The sequence below is a fragment of the Coregonus lavaretus genome (genome assembly GCF_964263955.1).
Source record: "Coregonus lavaretus genome assembly, chromosome: 25".
Lineage (NCBI taxonomy): Eukaryota > Metazoa > Chordata > Actinopteri > Salmoniformes > Salmonidae > Coregonus > Coregonus lavaretus.
In genome coordinates this window covers 26,474,538-26,501,701 of record NC_140012.1, presented here as the reverse complement: position 1 = coordinate 26,501,701, position 27,164 = coordinate 26,474,538, and the positions used below count along the sequence as shown (strand labels likewise).

Here is a 27,164-nt window from a genome sequence, read left to right as displayed (position 1 = left end):
ATGGTAATACAGGGGCGGTATGTTCTCTATAGTTATGTACTTGAAAATGTATCAATTGACCAATTCGGCACATTTGGGCAGACTTTATACAAAATAGTCCAGTATTGCAATGCTTCACTGGATCAATATTTTACCAGATCTAATGTGTTATATTCTCCTACATTAATTTCACATTTCCACAAACGTCAGTGTTTCCTTTCAAATGGTATCAAGAATATGCATATCCTTGCTTCAGGTCCTGAGCTACAGGCAGTTAGATTTGGGTATGTCATGTTAGGCGAAAATGGAAAAAAAGGGTCCGATCCTTAAGAGGTTAACAGACGGAAAGGTAGAGGGAGTGACTAGAAGACCGACAAATATAGAGGAAAGATGGGCGAAGAGGCACAAGAGACGGGAGGGTTTGAGAAAGACCAGAGAGTGAGTACAGACAGAAAAACCTCCCCCACACATACAACCGCTTTCACAGACGCTGCATTCAGTATTTTAAAGGTAACCGTGGTCATTTTCCAACAAGTCCAACTAATCGTTTCCCATCTATTTTGAATTCTGTATACCAGTGGGGCACAGCTCTCCCCTCGCTGTGTACCACGTGGGTCGCTTCAGCCAGGCTATACAAATAAACCTGTTGTTACAGATCAATAGCGATGAACGATGTTTACGAAATAATTGGATCTAATACACGAATACTAATTTTCTCAGTGAGTAAAGTTGTATCCCCAGTAGCTCTTCCCCCTCATCCATTCGAATAATTAAAACAAGTGCACGCTATCAGTTGTCAGAGATCAGTGATTTTGTATGTGAGGTTTTGATGTGGGAGAAGCAGGAATCAGATGACACCACAAAGAGAAAAATAAATGAAACTTGTTTCCTCATCCTCACCCTCTGCTTACTGTACCGTCCCTCTTGACTTGATCTATTTCCAATTACTTTGTACAAGAATAAATAAAATCGCATAACATTGAAATTCAATGCAATCTTCCTAAAAAATACGTTAAGGAGGGGTGTGTGAAATCGGTTTATTGCGCAATTGGTAAACAAAGGTATATTGTGAGAAGACAAAATGTCCTGACCACGCTTCTGATTATCATACACATTTATTTTAAAATCAGATCTTGTGGACATTGGTTCTGAAGTGTGTGTTCTGTTTATTTCTCAGTGGATGCATTCAAAGTCAATCATCATGAGAAAGAAAGAATGAAAGAGAAAAGTACATCTTATACAAAGGAAAAAGAGGACAGTACTGTGAAGCGACTGAGTGCCACTCAACTCTACACACTCACAGCCTCTCCACTACAACATTAACACACTCAGGTTGCTCATCAAGTGTCTTCAGTTTACACAGACTACCACTGTTCACTTCCCACATGAACAGAGTCCTAGGCTGCATCCAAAACGGCACTACGGTTGACCAGAGCTCTATAGGCCCTGGTCAAACATGGTGCACTATATAGTGAATAGGGGTGCAATTTGAGACACAGTCTATTGAAGTTGACGTCTCTGTATTTTTCTTTCAGCAGGCAAGATGCAGCACTGAGTCAGAAGGAGGAGGGGGATCCTCAGATTGGAGGGGTGCTAGGTCCCCCTGGCGGAACCCCCCCGACATGGTAACTTCCTGTAAGAGAGGTCTCATGGAAATGTTCACATGTTGGTGCTCATTCGTGATTGGCTGTTGGCAGAGTTGAGTTCACCTTGGCTGCCCTCCCTGGGAGGAGACTGGAGAGAGAGGGAGGGGAAAAGGGGGAAATGGAGAGAGAAAAATAAGGTTGAGTGGTTGACATCCTCTATAAGCAAAGATGGAAGGAAACAGATCTTAATTATCATCCTGCATTCGTAAGAACATACAGTATATGTATCAAAAGGAAAATGTACAAAGCATACAGTATAAAAAGTGTTGAGTTTGCAACTAGTCTCTGGTACTGTAAGATCATGGCATAGACTGGGGAGAGAGGGACACACGACATATATTCTTCCTCTGAATCTAAGGTCTTATTTCAGATCCCATGATGTGTGGAAATGAGCAGTGGCTGAGAGGAACAGAGATGAGGAGGAGAGGGGGAGGACGGGCCTGGAGAGAGGACGGGTGGACCAGAGGTCAACGAGAGAGAGAATGAAAGGAAGACAAAGTGGATATGGGTAAAGGGAAAGAGAGAGACAGAAATAAGAGATGATTAGATGGCGGCACTGATTGAAGGCTGATTGAGGCATGGATGTCAAAAGAAAGAAATAGCATTTCTGAGAGATGTCCATATCCTAGAGGGAAAAGGCAAAAAAATCGAGATAGATGAGTAAAGAGAAAGCAGCCAGAAAACCCCTGGGAGACCCCGTGCGCAGTGGTACCTTGACATGTATCTGGTTGCGCAGCACGGCAGCTCGTAGGATCATGGCTTTGGCTCGCCTCTGGAACTCCTTGCCCATGTGGATAGACTTCTCAAACGTGTGGCTCCGCTGGTCCACGTCCCGCGCATACAGGATCTGAGATGAGAGATAGTATTTCATAGTCTGTTTGTACATAAATGTGCTTGGCATCTCAACGAGAGAAGGGAGGAGAGAGACAGGCTGAGGATAAGAGCGCTGTGGCAAACCATTTGGGTCACTGTCAAATCAACATTCCGTGCTGCATTATAAGATTATAACGAGTGATCTGAGCTCATCTAGTGTGTGTGTGTGTGCGCGAGCGAGTGAGAGAGATGGGGTGGGGTTTATATGTGACTTGACTCTTGAGTGTGGGTGTGTTACCTTGCTGTGGGAGTCTATGCGTGCGTTGATAAGTCCCTCCAGTATGAGCTGGGTGAGTTCATCCTCCAGAGCTAACACTGTGGTGTTGAAGGCCTGGGCCATCTTAGTCATGTCTGCAGACACGTACGGGCTGAAGTACTGCAACACATATACACGTTAACATCTTAGTCATACATCTGAATGAAAAGTAGAGATTGAGGTAGTGCACACACATGCATGCCCTTAGCCCACACCACACAAAAGAAAAACACAACAGTGTACATTACAGCAGACCTTGCTGCAAAACACACACACTAATACTGGCCTTGGGAGCCGGGGAGAGAAAACCTGCTCTGAATTACATTTTAGTCATTTAGCAGACGCTCTTATCCAGAGCGACTTACAGTTAGTGAGTGCATACATTTTCATACTGGTCCCCCGTGGGAATCGAACCCACAACCCTGGCGTTGCAAACGCCATGCTCTACCAACTGAGCTACACGGGACTGAATGTTCATGATCCCCAAACCAAACTATTTTAATTATATATTTATTAATTTACAACCTAAATAACATTACACCAGCGTAACTCACACCCTCCAACAAGCATCCCACTGCACTAAAAGAGAAAAAGGACACCAAGAGGTCAAGCAGAAGAACAATGTCTAATATTAGGGCATAAGATTAAATAACATTAGCAGAACAACCATTTTAGGTGCCATACTTCACCTGCTAGTCCAGTTAACCCTGGTTGCGTCCCAAACAGGGCTACGGTCAGAAGTAGTGCACTATAGAGGGAATAGGGTTCCATCCCCTGTAGAGGTTTGACCCAGGGTCATTCAGACACATTTCCTCAGATTCCTCAGCTAAATGTAGTATTGATTGCTGCCTGAGCTAGAAGAGCGACAGTAGATTTCCATCCAATTAGCGACAGATTTTAATGTGAATATTCTAGAATACGCATACTTTGATATGGTGGTTATTATATCAATATTTGTGCAGAGGCGTTTCCACCCCCATTTCTCGCATAATTAATTTTACCGACACAAAAAGATCCCACCATGTCGAACGAACAAATTGTACCGAAACTGTCGCAATTTTTTTTGGAACGGTATGATGACTTTACTCGCATAAAAACTGTGGATGGTAACATGGTTAGTGAGAGAAAAGTTTTGTATCCGATTCTTTCCCCCAGACGCATCGATAGCCTATTTATTTTTTTACGTCAATGGGGGAGCCCTTAATTGACTAATCAAACCCATCCGTAGTTGTGAGTGTATAAGGAAAACAACAGAATACTTTGGATGTCCAGGGTGATGTTCAGTATTATATGGGAGTACTGGAGGAAAAGTGTTCCTGTCCCCCAGTCCCACCTGTCCTGTCAGTCCCACCGGTCCTTTCCTGTCCGTCTCACCTGTATAAGGGCTCTGTTCCTGATCAGTGTGTAGAGGGTCCGTACGTGGGGGGCCAGGTACATGTCTAACAGCAGGTTATCCTGAGAAATAAGAGAAGCAGTCTGCATTTAGGACAGGTTTCAAATATATTTTATCAACATAATGAAAATACATCATAGCTTTCAACGTAGGAAGTCATGTTACTTGGTTCTTACTTTGTTTAATTCCCGTTTTCAAGTTTTTTTGCTACCCATTTTGTGTTTTTCACATCAATGCAATCATTAGTATCGATTGATAATCATAGATAATTAATTAATTAGATCAATCTCACCTTGATCTCGTCCAGCATTTTGAGACAGGAAGCGTACTTTGACTCATAGAACTTAAAGATGATGTCACGGACCTGAGGTTCCAACTCTAAGAATAACTTAAACGAGCTGGGAGGACATAAAATACATGATTCAAAGATGGTGGATGGTAACACAGCTCGTTAGTTACATGAACACACACACCATTTATACAGCAGATACACAGGCATTTGCACACACACACACACACCTGCTTGAGATTATATTCTTCTGTAGCTCCTGTCTGTCGAAGGTGGCGAGGGCACACATCCCTCCGTACACAGCTACATTACTGGGGGACAGGAGCTGGACACATACACACAATAGAGGTTTGTACATCCAACAGAAAAACAAATTATGAGCATTTATCAAGTAGCAATTGTCTTTACAATTGTCCAATTACCCTTGTCCTAGTTGTTGTTGCCTTCCCCATTGTTGATAAACAATAACAAATTATCACAGAACAACACAGGGAAGTCACAGACTTCACCTTTAAAGTACTACACAGACAGGCAGGCAGACACACTAACCTCAGCGAAGTCACAGTGGTCGAAGGAGGCCAGCAGGAAGCACTTGGCTGCTTGTTTGTACTTTCTGGAGGCCAGCTCAGCTAGCCCTGGGTGACAGAGACAGATATACAGATGTGGAGGAGAAACAAGGAGAAAGAACGAGAGGTCAAATGAACCTGAGTGTGGGAAGATAACTTTGTAATCTAGTCAAAGCAGAGGGGGGTTTAAAACGAATCAATTTTAATTGAAACAAAACATTAGCATGAGTGTCTGCATCTGTTGTTAGTGAGTTTTATACCCTCTAGATAGCAACAGGTGAAAACACTTACAGTATGTACATCTCTTTGTAGAACAACAAAGATAGTGAGTGAATTACCTGCAGCACATTTTAATTTGGTGAGGACTGACTGACTCTGGCAATCTCTCTCCCCTCTTTGCTGAAACAAAAATAAAGATATTCCCTCAGTAATGAAGAACCCGTCTGTGTTTTTTTTAGAAGACAGTAGAGCACTTATGTTCTCGCTCTCAGAGGAACCCATGACTTACCTCTGCTATCTCTGGAGTGGATTCAGCTTTGCTCACATAACTAAGGACGTGGGACCAGTTCTGGAGGTAGACGCTAACCTAATAGATGAAAACACACTAAATTCATTAAGAAACTCTATAGGACACAAATGTCAAGACTGCCCTCTAGTGCTAGTCACTGGAGTTAATCAGATCACAGAGAAAGCAAGAGGCTGAGAGCGAGTGAGGCAGAGAGAGAGAACGAGAGAGGAATATAACCCTTCTGCCCTCCAGACTTTACATCAGGATTAAGTGCATTGACCAAAAAGCTAGGACCACTAACTATCATTATGATTAATGATGACATACCTTGATGACATTAAGACACATGTTTATGACATGCTTGGCGCTAGTGCAGTAGTCTCGGGCTCGGGAGTAGCACTTAAGGGCGTTGCTGAGGTCACCGCAGTCCAAGTAGTGGTCCCCAAGGTCATCATGACCCCTCCTGAGGTGAAATAAACATTAGTGAGAGGGTTCGGCCCAGTACCACAGAGGTCGAGAAAGGAAAATTCAGATCCCCCCCTTTGGCCTGAACAAAGCACTACGCAGAATCACTGATCTACAAATGAATGTTCCATTCCAAATGACCTTACATTAAAAACTACTACTACTAGTCAACTACTCAGTGATTACTTCTAAGTGATCAAGATTTGCAAATAGATGCAGCACTCTCAGAGGTGAGGTTTACCCAATCGGTTTATTATCTACTTGATGCTAACAACTGTAGTTTCTCCCACCCACCTGATGCTCTCTTTGATGGAGTTGCCTTTGTAGTTCTTCAGGTCAGTGTCCAATTTCTCCAGTTTGAGCAGGGCCTTTTTCCTGGTCGACTCGGCCCATGCTGTGTCCAGAGGAGGGGGGTCCACTGCCCCGCCCTCCACCACAGCATCTGGAGCCCCCTGGACCTCTCTGAACACAAACACAGAACTCAAATCAATCAAACACTCAACGAAAATGACAAAAAGCACTTTCCAAAACAATTAAAAATTACATACTACGTTCTAGTAGTAACCACTCCACTTTGCTGTACCTTCTCTGTGCTATGCTGGTATGTACTAGGCTAAGCTAGGGCTGTGCTACACCTACCTGGTGGCCTCTGTGAGTTTGCGGTGGATTTCCTCATACACGTCTACGTTGAAGGTCCTGTGGACGAAAGACAGGGCCATTTTCAGGGCCTCTGCGCGGAGCTGGGGACAGTGCTCTGCTATGAACTGCAGCCTCTCAATACGCATCAGACCACTGTAGCTGGACGCATACTGCTCCAGGTCCTAGAGAGAGACAAAGACACACACACACTTCAGTGGGACAATAGCCTAAAATGTTGATTTTTCACTAAATAGTCTGCATTTGTATTTATTAGGGATCCCCATTAGCTGCTGCAAAGGCAGCAGCTACTCTTCCTGGGGTCCAAACACATTATGGCACTTACATTACACATAAAACGAATTACACCACTACATATCTACAATACAAAATGTATAATACCACCATACGTTATTTCAATGTATGTGTGTCTAGAGTGCTCGCGTTTGTGTGCGTATGTGTGTCTGTACCTGTGTGTGTGTGTCTCTTCACAGTCCCTGCTGTTCCATAAGGTGTATTTGTATCTGTTTTTTAAATCTGATTCTACTGCTTGCATCAGTTACCTGATGTGGAATAGTTCCATGTAGTCATGGCTCTATGTAGTACTGTGCACCTCCCATAGTCTGTTCTGCACTTGGGTGTTGTGAAGACACCTCTGGTGGCATGTCTTGTGGGGTATACCCCTTCTATAGATTCATTTGGTTTCAGTTTAACATTTAAATATCAGTAGTGGTATTTGAGTCCCGTCTACATGAAACAAGACCCGCCTTTCCAATGATAGTGGGGGAAAATCCTGGATAGATAGACCATACCAGCGTTGGGTTTTCCACCACATAGTTGACATCTGGTGCATTCTGCTGGTCCTCCTGTGGGTCAGCATCTATCTGCATGGGCTCAACAACCCCCTGAAGAAGAGAGAACATACAGGTAACTGCCAAAATAAAAGAAACACCAACATAAAGTGTCTTAATAGGGTGTTGGGCCACCACGAGCTGCCAGAACAGCTTCAATATGCATTGGCATAGATGCTACAAGTGTCTGGAACTCTATCGGAGGGATGCGACACCATCTTTCCACGAAAAATTCCAGCATTTGTTGTTTTGTTGATGGTCGTGGAAAACTGTCTCAGGCGCCGCTCCAGAACCTCCCAAAAGTGTTCAATTGAGTTGAGATCAGGTGACTGACACACACACACACACACACACCCCCTTTAAACCACCTTTGCTCCTTTGAGACCCCTCTTTCAAAGTCACTGAGAATCTCTTCTTCTAGCGATGGTAGCCAAAATAACGGCCAACTGGGCATTTTTATACATGACCCTTAACATGATGGTATGTTAATTGATTAATTAACTCAGGAACCACACCTGTGGATGCACCTGTTTTCAATATACTTTGTATCCCTCATTTTATCAAGTGTTATCTTTATTTTGGCAGTTCCCTGTACATACTGTAGATAAGTGTCATTTAACAGCGTGGCACAATCAATGGAGAATACTGACTGTCTACAACCAGGTTAACAAGGTAATGAATAGCCATACATACACTACACTCCCACAATGGACAGATCGCTCATGTCATACTGGATATTTACATTGGAGACACAATGTATATGTGTTGCTTAGCACAATTTAAAAAGGGATGGGTAAACTACTACTAGCTGGATAACAAGTCAGCCAACTAGTTAGCTAGCTACAATAACAGAAAACTAACTAGCTAACATGACTGTCAAAGTGCCTGAAGAAACCATAAATGACCAACAGCAAACCATTTCCTGGGGTGCAACAGCACCTTTCTAAAAAAAATTTGTCATTCTAACATCTAGCTAGTTGGTATAGAATAACAGTGAATGGAAATATAACGTTGTAGAGTTAGCTATATGAACTTGCTAAAGTTAGCCTAGCTAGTTAGCTTGCCAGGACTGCTAACGGCCCAAGCTACTCGATTTATGCAAGGAGGCTTTCGTGCTTATCGGAGTACCCACGCTCCCAGTTAAGCGCGAGGACACCGGTTTTGTGTAAACATGCATCAAAATCGATGAATAATGACCTGAAAGTTGAATACTTGCACGGGTAAAGGCATCTTTCCCCGTTTGACGTTCTGCAGCAGAGAGGAAGAAGCGAAGCGAGAGGAATAACTGGCACCAAAATCTGTCTTCTCCAGCAGGTGGCGTTCTTCCCGCTGATCCAAGGGAGGAGTTGTTGTATGGAGATCAATGAGTGTCGAATTTGGTTAACAAAAAATGAATGGCTTACTTTCTACGTGAGGCTTATTTGATCGAATAGAAGTTTCGTAATGTGTAGGTTGTTACGAGTGTACTGATATAAGTAGGACGCGTGACATCTTCGCAACTTTGAGAAAAAAACACTTTATATCGGAGTTGTGCCTGTTATCACTCTCGTATCTGCCCTCTCATTGGCTAGAATGGTCCCACCTGATCTTGCCTCCTCCCGACTGCCTTCCATTTCTGAAGACATTTATTTTAATTGCTAGAGCAGCCAATTGAGTAACTGGTCAACATGGTCGCGTGTGGCTCAGTTGGTAGAGCATGGTGCTTGCAACGCCAGGGTTGTGGGTTTGATTGCCATGGGGGATGAGGATAATTTACAAAAATGTATCCACTCAGTAATGTAAATCGCTCTAGATAAGAGCGTCTGTTAAATGACTAAAATGTAATATGATGGGTAATCTGTGTCTACAGCAACAAACAACGGCACGCTATCACATCCGGGGCATGGGTTTATAGGGCTCTTTACGTAATGACGTCAGCGCTGCTCCAGATGTGTCCGAGGCAGTGTTATTACCGCATTCAAAACAACTGGGAACGTTGGTGATCTTCAGGTTGGAAAGTCGGAGCTCTAGATAGTGACCCGAGTTGAATGACCGTTCAAATCGATTTTTACCAGTGGGAGATTGTTTTTTTCCGAGTTCCCAGTTGCTTTGAACGCACTAAAGTCGTCGGAGATTTCCGAGTTCCCAGTTGTTTTGAACGCGGCATATTTTCGATCAACAACAACAAAAAACTGTTGCAAACTGATGGTAATTTGTATTAAGATACAACTAGTTCAGAAAGTAAAAATGAATTACTCAAATTGTAAATGATAACAATTTATTTGAGGTCCCCCTTGAGATGAATAAGTGTTTTTAACTTTGTCACACGAGTTGGCTTAGCCTACTGGAGGGATGTTGCCGCGAGTTGTTTTGTCTGACAACTTTTTCATTGTCAGCACAAAATAGACTACGAGAGCCTACGACATCTAGAGCGAAAATAGCAACACATTGGCGACCCCAACAGCTGTAGCCTACTACGCTACAGGGACATTTAACTTGCAAGGCCAGGTCAGCATCAGCCAGAGGGCGCTCAGTTTCAGAGGATTTGCTTTTGGAGAGAGAATCACGCAGTATGTGATTTGAGAGGAATCCGAGAAACAGAGGTCGTTTATAATCGCAATGGAATCAAATTATGTTGTTTGAGTCACTTGCACTTGACTGGCTGAGTGCACAGCTAGGCTACTTAATCGCGGTCTAACAGAGAAAGCGGGCTGCTGATGGTTAAAGTTTGAGCCCAATCAAATCATAGTCCAGACGAGGAGACAAAAAAGAGAAGATCGTTGAAGAGGATAAAAGCGTCTGGAAACCCTGTATTGTATTGTATTTTCTTTGAACAGATTCTGTTCACTTAATTCATTTTTGGTGAACAGTTCCCTGGTGTTTTTGTTGCAGTTGGGAGGAGGCACATCGGAGAAAAAACGTGATTTATTTTGTTTCCATGTAAGTATTAGGCTATTTTCGTCATCACAGAATAAGTGTTTTAAGTAATTCGGCATAATCAGGGTTTTTCATAGAATGTAATAAAAAATAATTGACTAGACCACACTCTCGCCTCTCCTTTGTTTACCGTAGGACAGCCTATAGACCCCCATGTGCACGACATGCACAAGAAACAACTCCTAAACAACCCTTTAAACTTTAAAGTTACCTTTTTAAGACCGAATAATATTGGTTAATCGCGTTGTTGTTGTTTTCATAAATTTGTCGTGAACTCTACAGTTGAATGACCGAGCCCACAGCAGTCAGACCTGTTTCTATTGGCAGTGACCCAATCTGGTAGATTTGCATCTGCCAGATTTTTACATTTGCATAATCCCTAACCAGGCACAAAAATATTTAATTTTATGCATTCGTTTTATTTATTTATTTCCCCCTGTAAATGATGTATAACTCCTTCATAAACCATACTCTCCTTCATGCTATATCCACATATCTATGTGCTGAGAGCTCATATTTTACTAAGGAGGCTAATTTTAGTAAAGAAAAAAGGGTTTGATTACATCCCTCTGCTTCCTACAACTGACATCTGTTACTGGTTGAGGTATCATTGCCTCTGAAAATAGCAGCAAACAGGAAATTGCTCACACACTGAAGGTAAGTCTGGCAATTAAATGTGACCTGTATTAACTGACTGGCAAATGGCAGTGCATGAGTGACGATGTGCCAAGAGGAGATTGTCTTTGCCAATTCAGGAAAAGTTAGTGGTCAGACTGAGAAGAAATAGCGTCTGCCATTTGAGAGGGACTCAATCAGAATGTGTATAGAGTTGTACAGTGAAATCGTGGCCCTTTTATGCAGAAACAGACTGGTCTGTCTAGCACCCAGGCTAGAGTAAACCCAGTGCAGGAGCCAGTATCCATATACTCAGCTAGAGTATGTTCTCAAGTTTGTCACTGTCATCTTATTATGGGGGTGGTGGTGATGATGAGGAAGTCATGCGTGTCGATGTCTTTTCAGGTTCATGTGTGATGTCATAAAGATGGGACGCAGTGGAGCGGGAAGCAAAGCTGGTGCCGGCGGCTGACAGGCCCCTCCAGCGGCCAATCAGGATGCATGTCTCCTCGATGGGTGTCAGCAAGCTATGCTTCCTGTTCTCCCTGGCCCTCTGTGCCCTCCTCCTGCTCCTCATCCCCGCCCTCCAGCCCTCACAGCATCAGGGGGACCTGCCCCAGCCCCGGGCCCACACCAAGCCTGCCCGGGCGGGCACAGGCGCCGGCAAACCCTCCCAGCGCCCTGGAGGTCTGGTGGTCCCTCTCCAGGCAGATGTGGGGAAAGTGACAGTGACAGTGGGGCGTAATGCGATTGATGGTGGCTCTATGGGGCAGGGCACAACCAGAGAGACCAAGAGGACTGGGGATGGGGACTGGGTGTATACAGCTGGTCGAGGTGACACCCAGGGCACTGGGAAGCATACAGACTCTCAGACAGGGCCAAAGGAGGACTTCCTCCATAGAGCTGGGGGTGTGGCGGGGGCTGGAGGGTCTCGGTCCAGGACCCCTCTGGAGCTGAAAGACATTTTCATAGCGGTGAAGACCACCAAGAAGTACCACAAGTCCAGACTGGATCTGCTGTTCCAGACCTGGGTGTCCAAAGCCAAAGAACAGGTAGGGAGGAACACAAACGCATACACACACACACACACACACACACACACACACTGAAGACCGAACTTGGCAGTGGTTAAGATGCAGCCAATGGCTCTGGATGAGGGTATTTGTTAACCCCCCAAGGTTATGTTTTGTCTACAGGGTAGATCATCTCCTTTGTCTTGTACTGTTACCAAGTCCTCCAGACAGGGCATGTTTCTAAAGTACACAAGGACAGCTTCCCCTCTCTCTGTTCTCCAAGCAGCTGTAGTAACAGTAAAGAGTGAACATCATTTCTAGCACCATGGGCTGCATGTCACTGAACTACACTGCAGGTCCATTTCTCTGAAGACTTTACTGTACTCCTTCAACAAGGTTTTGATTATCATATAGAACATGGATGTGAAGGAAATGTGCTGCTATGGCGAATTATGGTCTAAGATTCTATCCCAGTGAACACACGATTTTGAAAATATGTGTTTTCAACATCTTTCCAATGTCTTCATGTGCTCATAGGGCTGGTTTTAGCCATAGGGTGGCAGGTAGCCTAGCGGTTAGAGCGTTGGGCCAGTAACCGACAGGTCGCTGGTTCGAATACCCCAGCCGACAAGGTGAAAAATCTGTCGACGTGCCCTTGAGCAAGGCACAGCCTATCCCTTCAATCACACAGCCTATCCCTACTATGGCTGACCCTTTAAAACAACACATTTCACTGCACCTATCTAATTCAAAAATATATATTTTTTGCCAACACTGCAGATTCATGCCCCCATGCTGGCCCACATATGGGTTTCCTACTGCTATTACAAAAGTAGGGATATCTGGGACAGTGTAGATACCCAGTCCACTCCCTGTCAGCACAGCGCTCAAGCACTTGGAACTCGTCTCAGAAAAACATCTCAACCATTAAATAAACAACTTCTCCCCCCTTGGCAAGAGTATCAGCTCCTGTGGTTCAGAATGACGAGAAGTGCTTCAAGAGCATAAAGGCCATTTGGAATCAATTGACTCCTTGGATCGGGTTCTATAACGATTTTAACAAACCACATGCGTAACTCATCTTGAATTGACGCCAAGCCATCTTATTGGCTCTTACGCCAGTCTCTGTTGGTCTTGTGGTTGTTTGGTGTGTTATTGTTCCCTTACCTGCATGGTTAGAATCCTCCACTAAAGCAATGGGAGATTATAACTGTTGATGTTCAGTGGAGCCATAAAGTAAAACTGAAACAGATTCTCTGAGAAGAGAAGTCCATGTCTTCTCCACCCCTCATAACCTCAGCCACTATGGGCCCAATCCCCAATCCTAACATATTGTCCCATCAATACATGATTAATGCTTAAGTTTGCGTTACCTGTATCTCAAGTTGGGATTCAGTGATCTGTATATACAGGACCATAGTGAGACACAGACGCTGGAGTAGAGAGTAGTAGTGTGCTTAAGGAGAGAACAGATGTACAGAAGGAGAGAACAGATGTTCTACACAGTGTCTTGCTGGCCGTAGTGTGTGTGTGTGTGTGTGGACCCATTGTGGCCAGGGGACATGAAAAGGTTAAGCACATGACGGCTTGTGTGTGCAGGAAGGGTGGAAAGGCATGGCAGCTTCTGGTTGCATGCCCTGTGTGTACCTCAGTATGTGCAGCGTGGGGAAGCGTGCGCTCGTGTGTGTGGTGGTAGATCCTGGGCCCCCAGAGGGAAGAAGTTCCTGAGCAACCAGAGACTAGAGGAGAGCAGGAGACGTGTGCAGGAGGAACACACTGCTGTGCTTGCTCTCTCTCTCTGTGCAGGAATTTCTGCCCACTACCCCCACCCCCCCCTTTAGAAGGCTGGAGGGCAGGGGGAATCTGTGGGAGCAAGGTTGGGTGAACTGGGAAGAAAGGGGGTGGGTGGGGGGGCAGAGATTCCAGAGAGAGAGCAAACACAGCAGTGTGTTCCTCCTGCACACGTCTCCTGCTCTCCTGTAGTCTCTGGTTGCTCAGGAACTTCCTCCTTCTGGGGGCCCAGGGTCTACCACTACAGGAGGAATGAGAAAGTGTTTAGGGGATAAGTCAGAGGGAGGGAGGGGAAAGGGGGGAGAATCCTCTGGTGTAATCCCTCTCCAAACACAGGGGCCTCTATGGAAGGCTGTAGAATATAGATCAACAGTCCCCACCCAGGGATCTATGGGAGGCTGTAGAATATAGATCAACAGTTCCCACCCAGGGATCTATGGGAGGCTGTAGAATATAGATCAACAGTCCCCACCCAGGGATCTATGGGAGGCTGTAGAATATAGATCAACAGTCCCCACCCAGGGATCTATGGGAGGCTGTAGAATATAGATCAACAGTCCCCACCCAGGGATCTATGGGAGGCTGTAGAATATAGATCAACAGTCCCCACCCAGGGATCTATGGGAGGCTGTAGAATATAGATCAACAGTCCCCACCCAGGGATCTATGGGAGGCTGTAGAATATAGATCAACAGTCCCCACCCAGGGATCTATGGGAGGCTGTAGAATATAGATCAACAGTCCCCACCCAGGGATCTATGGGAGGCTGTAGAATATAGATCAACAGTTCCCACCCAGGGATCTATGGAAGACTGTAGAATATAGATCAACAGTCCCCACCCAGGGATCTATGGGAGGCTGTAGAATATAGATCAACAGTCCCCACCCAGGGATCTATGGGAGGCTGTAGAATATAGATCAACAGTCCCCACCCAGGGATCTATGGGAGGCTGTAGAATATAGATCAACAGTTCCCACCCAGGGATCTATGGAAGACTGTAGAATATAGATCAACAGTCCCCACCCAGGGATCTATGGGAGGCTGTAGAATATAGATCAACAGTCCCCACCCAGGGATCTATGGGAGGCTGTAGAATATAGATCAACAGTTCCCACCCAGGCATCTATGGAAGACTGTAGAATATAGATCAACAGTCCCCACCCAGGGATCTATGGGAGGCTGTAGAATATAGATCAACAGTCCCCACCCAGGGATCTATGGGAGGCTGTAGAACAGGGCTGGGCAACTCCAGTCCTTGGGGTCCTGATTAGTGTCGCACTTTTGCCCCAGCCCCAGCTAACACACCTGACTCCAATAATCAACGGGAGGCTGTAGAATATATTCTAGATCAACAGGCTAAAGAGCACAGCTGGGGAGAACTGTGTCATAGGGTAGAACCATAACCTAGTCTATTATAGAAAGATCCCCATGTGTTAAATAGTGTGTAGCGTATAATTTAAGGGATAGGCTCTGTGAGTGAAGGGATAGGCTCTGTGAGTGAAGGGATAGGTTGTGTGAGTGAAGGGATAGGTTTTGTGAGTGAAGGGATAGGTTGTGTGAGTGAAGGGATAGGTTGTGTGAGTGAAGGGATAGGTTGTGTGAGTGAAGGGATAGGTTGTGTGAGTGAAGGGATAGGTAGTGTGAGTGAAGGGATAGGTAGTGTGAGTGAAGGGATAGGTTGTGTGAGTGAAGGGATAGGTTGTGTGAGTGAAGGGATAGGTTGTGTGAGTGAAGTGATAGGTTGTGTGAGTGAAGGGATAGGTAGTGTGAGTGAAGGGATAGGCTACTTCATACTCTTTTTCAATAGCCAACGTACGTCACATATTAACATACTTTCACACTTATGCTTATTTCACATGGCCGAACACTTTTTAAACGCACTGCATCTTGAAACGCACATAAAATACACTTCACAACTATTCTAATGTTTTATGCCAGCACACCTTTGCACTGCTTGAGCAAACAGGGATGTTAGCACAGCCACTGAAGTTTAAGGACCAACCAGAGACAGATGTGCGTCACAAATAGCATTATTATGGACCCTAGGGGCCCTGGTGTACTATACTGTATGTGTAGTATATAGGGCAGGGGTACTCAAGTACTATTTGAGAAGGTCTGGTCACACAAATTTCCTAGGTGGTAAAGGTCCGGATGGACAATGTCATTTATCGGTGTAGTAACAAACCCCCACCTCGCAACCCATGTGACCCCAAACTGTTCACACAACTCTTGTTGGCGGAGAGAACATGTTGCCGTTTTTAAAGCTAATTTCCTGCAATTCTACACATTTTACATGGGGCAAAGATGTTATTTTTCTGTTTTAAAGCTAATTTCCTGCAATTCTACACATTTTCCCATGTCTTATGTGTGTTTAAATGATACCAGGGGTCGAAGCCCGACTGGGTCCGGAACGCTGTCCGCCAGTTGAGTATGGGGGATATAGGGAATAGGGTGCCATTTTGAATCGGAGATAAATGTGACTGTGGTTAATATCCTTGGTCTGTTCTAGGCCTATAAAACAGATTAGCAGTGAGGCCCTTCAACACAAAGAGTTCCAGTGTTCAGCTGCACGTTAACAGGACCAAACACACTGGCCCAATTTGCTCAGGAACTAACGTCACAGCTCAATTTGTGTTGACATAAAAATACCCCATCTCCCAGGCAGCTCCAGGGGTGTCCCACTCTATTCCCTGTATAATGCACTACAGGCCCAGGTCAAAAGTAATGCACTATATAGGAAATGTGGTGCAATTTGGGATACAGACCTGGAGCTGCCTGGGAGATAGGGTATTTTTATGTCAACACAAATTGAGCTGTGTTCAAAGACCGCATTGTGCCACAGTCCCATTGTGTGTGTACTTTCTAATGGCCACCTGCACAACTATTTACTGAAAGGCTAGTGCTGTTCTCCAAGTGTGACCACCGCTACTGTCCTGACCATTGGCTCAGATGGGTATAGGGCCTAGTTCTCACAGTCTGTAGGTCAACAAGGTTGAGCCACTCTAAGGAACATTTAATGAGCATCAGTTAAGAGCAGCAGCTGGGTAGTTCCACTCATTTATAAATCATATGGATGTGTCAGGCTCATCAGTTGTTTTACTATTTGGAAATCAAGAGTGTTTAAAGAGTAGTGGGATCTACAGACAGACAGGCCTCTGATTGGTGTCTGGGGTCAAATAGAATGGGGCTTTCAACAGTCAGTCTGGCTCATGTGGGGTTTATAGAGTAGTATGAAGTTGCTCCGACTTCCAAGACACTGATCTAAGGTCAGTTTAGTGTTTTCCTCACTAATGGTTAAGGTTAGGAATAATGGTGGGCTGATCCTAGATCTGTGACCACGGGCAACGTCTACCTGGAGCAGAGTTTAAAGGATGCCTGCTGGGTTTATTTGGGCCTGTTAAAACCCTATGAGAGGGGAGTCAGTGAGAGCACAGAGCAGCCATTTCTCTTTAGCTCCCGTCTTGCTCAGTGAACACGAGGCTAACCTTCTCTCCGTATATGTGGGGGGATTTCTCTGGAAAAAAATAAGAAGAAATGGAACCACACTGAGTCACAGCTTTAGTCTCTGAGTCTTTCAAATGTGGAAACTATTCTAGGAATCCTTCTACAGTGTTCATAATAGAGCTGTTGGAAAATGACTTGAGGGAGGGAGGGAAGATGCTGTAGATTGAAGGGATTGGAGGCTTTCTACTGCACGGTGTAGCAACTTTGAATGAACTAGAGTAGAACCAGGGTATCATGAAATGTTTAAACAAGATGTTATCACGTTTGTCGTGCGTGCCTGTTGGTGCATTTGTTTGTTTCAATAGCCTGTCAGAGAATTTACACCATCTACAGTACCAGTCAAAAGTTTGGACACACCTACTCATTCCAGGGTTCGTAGAATAATAGTGAAGACATCAAAACTATGAAATAACACATTTGGAATCATGTAGTAACCAAAAAAGTGTTAAACAAATCAAAATATATTTTATATTTGAGATTCTTTAAAGTAGCCACCCTTTGCCTTGATGACAGCTTTGCACACTCTTGGCATTCTCTCATACAGCTTCATGAGGTAGTCACCTTGAATGCATTTCAATTAACAGGTGTGCCTTGTTAAAAGTGAATTTGTGGAATTTATTTCCTTCTTAATGCATTTGAGCCAATCAGTTGTGTTGTGACAAGGTTGGGGTGATATACAGAAGATAGCCCTATTTGGTAAAAGACCAAGTCCATATTATGTCAAGAACAGCTCAAATAAGCAAAGAGAAATGACAGTCCATCATTACTTTAAGACATGAAGGTCAGTCAATCTGGAACATTTCAAGAACTTTGAAAGTTTCTTCAAGTGTAGTCGCAAAAACCATCAAGCGCTATGATGAAACTGGCTCTCATGAGGACCGCCACAGGAAAGGAAGACCCAGAGTTACCTCTGCTGCAGAGGATAAGTTAATTAGTTACCAGCCTCAGAAATTGCAGCCCAAATAAATGCTTCACAGAGTTCAAGTAACAGACACTATGTCACATACACGTGTTTAGCAGATGTTATAGAGGGTGTAGCGAAATGCTTGTGCTTCTAGCGCCGACAGTGCAGTAATATCTAACAATTTCACAACATATACCCAATACACACAAAAAAGTAAGGAATGGGATTTAAGAATATATACATATATGGACAAGCAATGACAGAGCGGCATGGACTAAGATACAGAAGAACATTATAGAATAGAATGCAGTATATACATATGAGATGAGTAGTGCAAGATATGTAAACATTATTAAAGTGAATAGTGTTCCATTTCTTAAAGTGGCCAGTGATTTCAATAGGCAGCAGCAGCCTCTAATGTGCTAGTGATGGCTATTTAACAGTCTAATGGTCTTGAGATAGAAGCTGTTTTTCATTCTCTCGGTCCCAGCTTTGATGCACCTGTACTGACCTCACCTTCTGGAGGATAGCGGGGTGAACAGGCAGTGGCTCAGGTGGTTGATGTCCTTGATGATCTTTTTGGCCTTCCTGTGACATCGGGTGCTGTATGTGTCTTGGAGGGCGGGTAGTTTGCCCCCGGAAATGCGTTCGACAGACCGCACCACCCTCTGGAGAGCCCTGCGGTTGTGGGCGGTGCAGTTGCCGTACCGGCGGTGATACAGCCCGACAGGATGCTCTCAATTGTGCATCTGTAAAAGTTTGTTCAGAGGAGACTGCGTGAATCAGGCCTTCATGGTCGAATTGCTGCAAAGTAACCACTAATAAAAAGAAGGACACCAATAAGAAGAAGAGACTTGCTTGGGCCAAGAGCAATGGACGAGCAATGGACATTAGACTGGTGGAAATCTGTCCTTTGGTCTGATGAGTCCAAATTTGAGATTTTTGGTTCCAACCGTCATGTCTTTGTGAGACACAGAGTAGGTGAACAGATGATCTCCGCATGTGTGGTTCCCACGATGAAGCATGGAGGAGGAGGTGTGATGGTGTGGGGGGGCTTTGCTGGTGACACTGTCGTTGATTTATTTAGAATTCAAGGCACACTTAACCAGCATGGCTACCACAGCATTCTGCAGCGATACGCCATCCCATCTGGTTTACGCTTAGTGGGACTATCATTTGTTTTTCAACAGGACAATGACCCAAAACACACCTCCAGGCTGTGTAAGGGCTATTTGACCAAGAAGGAGAGTGATGGAGTGCTGCATCAGATGACCTGGCCTCAACAATCACCCGACCTCAACCCAATTAAGATGGTTTGGGATTAATTGGGCCGCAGAGTGAAGGAAAAGCAGCCAACAAGTGCTCAGCATATGTGGGAACTCCTTCAAGACTGTTGGAAAAGCATTCCTCATGAAGCTGGTTGAGAGAATGCCAAGAGTGTGCAAAGCTGTCAAGGCAAAGGGTGGCTACTTTGAAAAATTTAAAATATATTTTGATTTGTTTAACACTTCTTTGGTTACTACATGATTCCATATGTGTTATTTCATAGTTTTGATGTCTTCACTATTATTCTACAATGTAGAAAATAGTACAAATAAAGAAAAACCCTTGAATGAGTAGGTGTGTCCAAACTTTTGACTGGTACTGTACATGAATCTACAGTGAGCCAGAATAGCCCCAGGCTGGTAGGTTGTTGTAACATGGTAGCAATCTGTTTAAAACTTTGAAAAACACAAAAAGAAAGAAACCACACTGCCTCCGGGCCCTGGCAACCACACTGCTGTCCAGGCCATTTATGCCCCGCTGGCTGGCCAGGGATCTGCTGGGTTGCCAGGGTGACTGGGTCCTCCCCTCTTTGATCAGGGAAGGTCTTTGTTTGCCTGGCATGGTCTGGCTCGTCCTGCAGGGGTATTATGTGTGTGTGTGTGTCACATGCCTGTGGTGACCTGTGTAATTTTCCACCAGTCCTGGCACGGATGCCCAGCATCTCCCAGGGCACACAGGAAAGAGAGGGCATGCCACCGGGCACGAGGCAGGGAGGAGACGACTTGAGGATAAAAGAAGGGGGGATGAAGGACAGGAGGGAGGAGGACCGAGGGAAGGGAGAAAGATGAAAAGGGGACAGAGGGATAGAAAGAGAGGGCATGCAACTGGGCACGAGGCAGGCAGGCAGCAGGGAGGGAGAAATTAAATGACAGGAGGAAGGGAGGGGTAATGGACAATAGAGAGAGAGAGAGAGAGAGAGAGCAGACCTGGCTCTCAAGAGAAGATAGGCTATGTGCACACTGCCCACAAAATGAGGTGGAAACTGAGCTGCACTTAACCTCCTGCCAAATGTATGACCATATTAGAGACACATATTTCCCTCAGATTACAGAGATCCACAAAAGAATTCGAAAACAAACCCAATTTTGATAAACTCCCTTATCTACTGGATGAAAAACCAGTGTGCCATCACAGCAGCAAGATTCGTGACCTGTTGCCTCAAGAAAAGGAACCAGTGAAGAACAAACACCATTATAAATACAACCCATATTTATGTTTATTTATTTTCCCTTTTGTACTTTAACTATTTGCACATTGTTACAACACTGTATATATACATAATATGACATGAAATGTCTTTATTCTTTTGGAACTTCTGAGTGTAATGTGTACTGTTAATATTTATTGTTTATTTCACTTTTGTTTACTATCTACTTCACTTGCTTTGGCAATGTTAACATACGTTTCCCATGCCGAGAGAGAGAGAGAGAGAGAGAGAGAGAGAGAGAGAGAGAGAGAGAGAGAGAGAGAGAGAGAGAGAGAGAGAGAGAGAGAGAGAGAGAGAGAGAGAGAGAGAGAGAGAGAGAGAGAGAGAGAGAGAGAGAGAGAGAGAGAGAGAGAGAGAGAGAGAGAGAGAGAGAGAGAGAGAGAGAGAGAGAGAGAGAGAGAGAGAGAGAGAGAGAGCCATGGTTGAGACGAGCAGGGTAAAGGGCAGGAGGAGGCTGAGTGGCAGGGAGAATGGGCCCAGTATTGTTTGAGTTAGCATAGTCTGGTTATTGTTTTACCCAACTACTTCACTCCATGAATCAGCAGTATAGGTCTAGGACATGGAGGCCTGCTTGTGCAAGCCACATTTTTAATCTCTCTTCCCTCTCCTCTCTCTTTTGCTCTCTGCCTGGTTGTGCAAGCCACATTTTTAATCTCTCTTCCCTCTCCCCCTCTCCTCTCTCTTTTGCTCTCTCTTTTGTTCTCTCATTCTCTCTCTTTTGCTCTCTCTTTCGTGTGTGTTTGGGGGGGGTATATGCGTGGAAACAAACTTAGTGTTAACAACATCTCTCTCTGTGTTTGTCTCCTCAAGACCTTTATATTCACTGATGGGGAGGATAAGGAGCTGAGGAGGAGAGCAGGTAAGACAATACTCTTCCAGAGGTGGATAATGGGAGTACAAATAGGAGGGCAATTATTGCGTCACTGTACCTTTTTTAAATGTAACGATTTTGTCAAATGTGAATGGAGTTCTTAGAAAGACTTATATGTTATCAGGCATATGCGTATTTGATACTGTCATAACTGTCTCAGTAGTAAGATAAGTAGACTCAACATCCCTTCTCCTTTCTCTCAGGGGCTAACGTCGTCAACACCAACTGTTCAGCAGCACACACACGGCAGGCCCTGTGCTGTAAAATGTCTGTGGAATACGACAAGTTCATCGAGTCGCAGAGGAAGTGAGTCTTCAGTCACACCTTACTTCCTGCTATTCACCATCACAATTGCATGCTAAGAACATAACTATAGATTAAGTTCTTTATTATTTGGCCAATAAGAAGCCAATTCAGAATAAGTTAGTTTGTTCTCCTGCCCTGATCAGAGAGACCTGAAGTAGTCCCTCTTGCTTGGTGGTTAAGATGCTGCCTTTGTCAAGACTACTGAGCCTCTCAGTTTCAGGAGACTGCCTGTTTTGTTTAAAGAAATATTGCTCTTTCTTTACTGCTGAGAAGAGGAAAGGCCTATTTTGAGAATACATCTCACACATAAACTCAGCAAAAAAAGAAACGTCCTCTCACTGTCAACTGCGTTTATTTTCAGCAAACTTAACATGTGTAAATATTTGTATGAACATAACAAGATTCAACAACTGAGACATAAACTGAACAAGTTCCACAGACATGTGACTAACATAAATTGAATAATGTGTCCCTGAACAAAGGGGGGGTCAAAATCAAAAGTAACAGTCAGTATCTGGTGTGGCCACCAGCTGCATTAAGTACTGCAGTGCATCTCCTCCTCATGGACTGCACCATATTTGCCAGTTCTTGCTGTGAGATGTTACCCCACTCTTCCACCAAGGCACCTGCAGGTTCCCTGACATTTCTGGGGGGAATGGCCCTAGCCCTCACCCTCCAATCCAACAGGCTCCAGACGTGCTCAATGGGATTGAGATCGGGGCTCTTCCCTGGCCATGGCAGAACACTGACATTCCTGTCTTGCAGGAAATCACGCACAGAACGAGCAATATGGCTGGTGGCATTGTCATGCTGGAGGGTCATGTCAGGATGAGCCTGCAGGAAGGGTACCACATGAGGGAGGAGGATGTCTTCCCTGTAACGCACAGCGTTGAGATTGCCTGCAATGACAACAAGCTCAGTCCGATGATGCTGTGACACACCGCCCCAGACCATGACGGACCCTCCACCTCCAAATCGATCCCGCTCCAGAGTACAGGCCTCGGTGTAACGCTTATTCCTTTGACGATAAACGCGAATCCGACCATCACCCCTGGTGAGACAAAACCGTGACTCGTCAGTGAAGAGCACTTTTTTCCAGTCCTGTCTGGTCCAGCGACGGTGGGTTTGTGCCCATAGGCGACGTTGTTGCCGGTGATGTCTGGTGAGGACCTGCCTTACAACAGGCCTACAAGCCCTCAGTCCAGCCTCTCTCAGCCTATTGCGTACAGTCTGAGCACTGATGGAGGGATTGTGCGTTCCTGGTGTAACTCGGGCAGTTGTTGTTGCCACCCTGTACCTGTCCTGCAGGCAGGTAGCTTAGTGGGTAAGAGCGTTGTGCCAGTAACCGAAAGGTCGCTGGTTCTAATCCCCGAGCCGACTAGGTGAAAAATCTGTCGATGTGCCCTTGAGCAAGGCACTTAACCCTAATTGCTCCTGTAAGTCGCTCTGGATAAGAGCGTCTGCTAAATGACTTAAATGTTAATGTTAAATGTATTATGTTCGGATGTACCGATCCTGTGCAGGTGTTGTTACACGTGGTCTACCACTGCGAGGACGATCAGCTGTCTGTCCTGTCTCCCTGTAGCGCCGTCTTAGGCGTCTCACAGTACAGACGTTGCAATTTATTGCCCTGGCCACATATGCAGTCCCCATGCCTCCTTGCAGCATGCCTAAGGCACGTTCACGCAGATGAGCAGGGACCCTGGGTATCTTTCTTTTGGTGTTTTTCAAAGTCAGTAGAAAGGCCTCTTTAGTGTCCTACGTTTTCATAACTGTGACCTTAATTGCCTACCATCTGTAAGCTGTTAGTTTCTTAATGACCGTTCCACAGGTGCATGTTCATTAATTGTTTATGGTTCATTGAACAAGCATGGGAAACAGTGTTTAAACCCTTTACAATGAAGATCTGTGAAGTTGTTTGGATTTTTACTAATTATCTTTGAAATACTTTTTTTGCTGAGTTTGTCTTAGATTCTCTGTGTGTTTAGTTAAGGAGGTCAACAGATGGATAGGACTGTATGTCTTCACTTACAGTAGCTCTGGCAAGCACAGATTGTAGGAACACACTGGCCTATTTGAAAACATTCCAAAGAACGCCATCATTGGCTTGATAATGTGATGATAACAACACCTTAACATGTCAGTAACGCTTAATAAAATGTATTTACAATAACTGTTTTTCTGTAATAACTTGCATCTCTCTCTCTCCCCCCTCCCTCCCTTTCTATTCTCTCTCCTCCTCCTCCCAGGTGGTTCTGCCATATGGATGATGATAACTATGTGATTGTACCCAGTCTGCTGAAGCTGCTGTCCTCCTACCACCACACCCATGATGTTTACCTGGGCCGGCCCAGCCTCGACCACCCCATAGAGGCTGCAGAGAGGGTCAAGAGTGACGGATCTGTGAGTATACCCTGTCAGTTTGTCTGTCTCTTTCTCCATGCCATCCTTCCCTCTCGCTCCATCCCTTCCATCTCGGGCGTTGTGTCTATGCCTCCCTTCCTGTCTCTCTCTTTATCTCTCTCCCTTTCTGTCTCTTACTCCTTACCTCTGACCCTTGTTTTCTTCTCCCAGGTGTCAGTGAAGTTCTGGTTTGCTACAGGAGGAGCAGGGTTCTGTATCAGTCGTGGTCTGGCCCTCAAGATGAGTCCATGGGCTAGGTGAGTTTGAACAGTTCAACACTCTCAATGTTCTTCAGATGCACATATTATTGTAGCTATTAAGCAAAACTGTTTTGAGTCTCTCTCTCTCTCTCGCTCTCTCTCTCTCTCTCTCTCTCTCTCTCTCTCTCTCTCTCTCTCTCTCTCTCTCTCTCTCTCTCTAGTCTGGGGAACTTCATCAGCACAGCGGAGAAGATCCGTCTCCCTGACGACTGCACCATCGGTTACATAATTGAGGCGCTGCTGGAGGTGATGCTGACCCACACACACCTCTTCCACTCCCACCTGGAGAACCTGCAGAGGCTGCCCACAGACACCGTGCTGGAGCAGGTAAGGGTGGGGGGCTGTATCTGTCTTTGTGAGAGAGAGATTGTCTACACACAAGTGTGTGGGTGAAAGAGAGGGAGATGGAAAGAAAGAGACAAACCCTACTTTGTTTTTTGTCTGTGATGTATACAACAGCTACCAATTGTTTTGCGTGTGTGTGTCTAGGTCACTCTGAGCTACGGTGGTTTTGAGAACAGGAGGAATGTGGTCAGCATTGGAGGAGCCTTTTCTCTGGTGGAGGACCCCTCACGGTAAGCAGACATTAACCCAACATCCATCCAACATCCACCCAACATTGTCATGTACAAGACAATTACATGACACTGGTTTACTAAACCTCTGCCTCAGTGTAAAGTTTGCTCTAGCTGAATTGTGAATTACATGTAAATGGTTATCACCTCTCTCTCCACCAACTATTTCCTCTGTCTTGCCATCGCTCATCTCGCCCTCTCTCTTCATCCATCTGCCCCCTCTCTCTTCCTCCCCTCTCTTTCTGTCTCTCTCTCCAGGTTTAAGACTGTCCACTGCCTCCTCTACCCAGAGACCGACTGGTGTCCTAGTAAGGGTCACCATTGATGGCCACTAAAGTATATCAACAATACTTCCTACCAGCCTGGTTGTCTGGTGTCCCTGTGTATGCTAGCTATATCATTGCCATGGCAAAATGACAATTTGGCCAAAGCAAAACCAGACTGGCACCCTGGCTAACCCTACAGAACCACTTCACTCAGATAAAATGGTTAGATGTCTGTGGGTCTTTGAGAGGAGACAAGACGAGGTAACTGGAGTGAGGATCACTTTGGTCATGGTGGGAAGATGAAGAAATGCCCCACTACTCTTTCTTATCACTACTGTACCCTCCACTCGACTCATTGCAGGAAGTTGTCATCGCTGGCTGTTGCCGTGGCGATGTGTATCACCACTCCTTGCTTTAAATCCCAATCTCTTTTACTATTGTAGTCCAGGGTTTTTTGAAGGAGTGTTAAGGTACTTAAATTACTGTTGAAAAGGTACCTTAAGATGCTGAACAGGGTGAAATGTTAATTTATTTGCTTTTAGGTCCAAAGATTTACTGGACTGATGTTTTTTATACAAGGGCTCATGACCAAAAGTAGTCAGAGATGAATATCAGATATTAGTGTTACAGGAAGAGAGAGAAAGTTTAAGTAATGAGTGAGAGCCGTTTGTGCTTGTGTAACGGAGTTAAGAACGTACCGTAAGCTCACTCCACAACTAGCTTGAAATGTCGCAGATGGAGCTATCCAATTGGATCCTTTTGTATAGCTCAATCGGTTGGTACATTGTCAAGGAGGGCGGTCAGGTGTGTTTGCGAGCAGAGGATCACTAGTTGAAGCCCGGTATGGGGACCGTGACAGTGGAGGAAGCTATACTGTTAGCTACACGTTGGTTTCACTTCAGAGACAACCCTTGTTGTGCCCCTCATGTCCTGAAGTTAATTTCTTACCAGAAGAGGTTTTAAACTGGTGTGTGTACATGTGTGCAGGTTTGTGTGCAACCTAATGGTTTAACCACTCAATCAGAATGCTTTTAACATCTTATAGCCAAAGATTATGCCAGTGCCTTATGTTTCAATCAACTAGACTTTGGAAATGCTTAAGAGCACATAATGAAAAATGAATTGAAGAAATGAAAGTGATCATATGTGTGATAGTAGGAATAAACATGAGTGTGCACCACACATATACACACAGCCCTGCAGTAACCAAAACAGACTCCTCTGAAGGTGACACACTATCTTAAAGATCATTCATTAGAACCCTTTTTTTTGCGTTTCCCCCAATACATGTTTTTTCTCTGTCAAAAAGACTACACATTTTGCACTCATCTCAATTCCTGTGTATAATATTTTGGTGTTATTAAAAGTTACAGAGTTGTTGACGTGTTATAATGTGTGAGCTTGAGCTGGAAGTACTTTGTGTCTTTTTCTGATGTCTCACATTCTCCTTTTTGCACAAAAACACTACAATCCAAATACAGAATCTGTCTGTCTTTCCCCACTGCAGGTCAGTTGCTGAGAGAGAGAGAGAGAGAGAGGTCTGATTAAGACTCTAGTCAGGATGTGATTTTTCCTCTTGTCTTCAACTGTCCTCTGTTTTACCATTGATGTATTATTTTGTTTTCTGTTGAATAAAGCATGTTTTGCAGCATTACCAAACAACACAACACTCCTCTCTGCCCTTTGCTTTGCAGATTCTATATATATATATATATATTTTAATCATTATAAATATTAAGAGACA

General features: G+C 44.7%; 3 protein-coding genes across 3 annotated transcripts in view; 2 read left to right on the top strand and 1 right to left on the bottom strand.

Moving 5' to 3' along the window:
- LOC311100351 (putative nuclease HARBI1) overlaps nucleotides 1-27,164 on the top strand; it is a 1,214,110-nt gene that overhangs the window by 939,625 nt on the left and 247,321 nt on the right. The window contains exon 3 of the mRNA XM_084141247.1: nucleotides 6,332-6,395. Coding sequence (XP_083997373.1) covers nucleotides 6,367-6,395 — 29 coding nt within the window. The 5' untranslated portion in view covers nucleotides 6,332-6,366. The remainder of the gene's footprint in view (nucleotides 1-6,331; nucleotides 6,396-27,164) is intronic.
- Nucleotides 1,000-8,915, bottom strand: LOC311100346 (COP9 signalosome complex subunit 1). The gene is made up of 14 exons (XM_084141238.1): nucleotides 8,660-8,915; nucleotides 7,424-7,516; nucleotides 6,615-6,796; nucleotides 6,270-6,437; nucleotides 5,838-5,973; nucleotides 5,511-5,588; nucleotides 5,341-5,401; nucleotides 4,986-5,071; nucleotides 4,667-4,761; nucleotides 4,440-4,545; nucleotides 4,129-4,209; nucleotides 2,737-2,874; nucleotides 2,338-2,472; nucleotides 1,000-1,713 (listed from the first exon to the last, which is right to left on the bottom strand). Exons 1-14 carry the CDS (start codon nucleotides 8,690-8,692, stop codon nucleotides 1,639-1,641), a joined length of 1,467 nt encoding a protein of 488 aa, XP_083997364.1. The 5' UTR covers nucleotides 8,693-8,915; the 3' UTR covers nucleotides 1,000-1,638.
- LOC311100349 (beta-1,3-N-acetylglucosaminyltransferase radical fringe-like) lies at nucleotides 9,424-27,087 on the top strand. Its single transcript, XM_084141242.1, has 9 exons — nucleotides 9,424-10,381; nucleotides 11,399-12,045; nucleotides 21,550-21,598; nucleotides 21,814-21,916; nucleotides 24,166-24,319; nucleotides 24,491-24,576; nucleotides 24,741-24,906; nucleotides 25,069-25,154; nucleotides 25,413-27,087. The coding sequence occupies exons 2-9, from the start codon at nucleotides 11,491-11,493 to the stop codon at nucleotides 25,477-25,479; spliced, it is 1,266 nt and encodes a 421-aa protein (XP_083997368.1). The 5' UTR covers nucleotides 9,424-10,381; nucleotides 11,399-11,490; the 3' UTR covers nucleotides 25,480-27,087.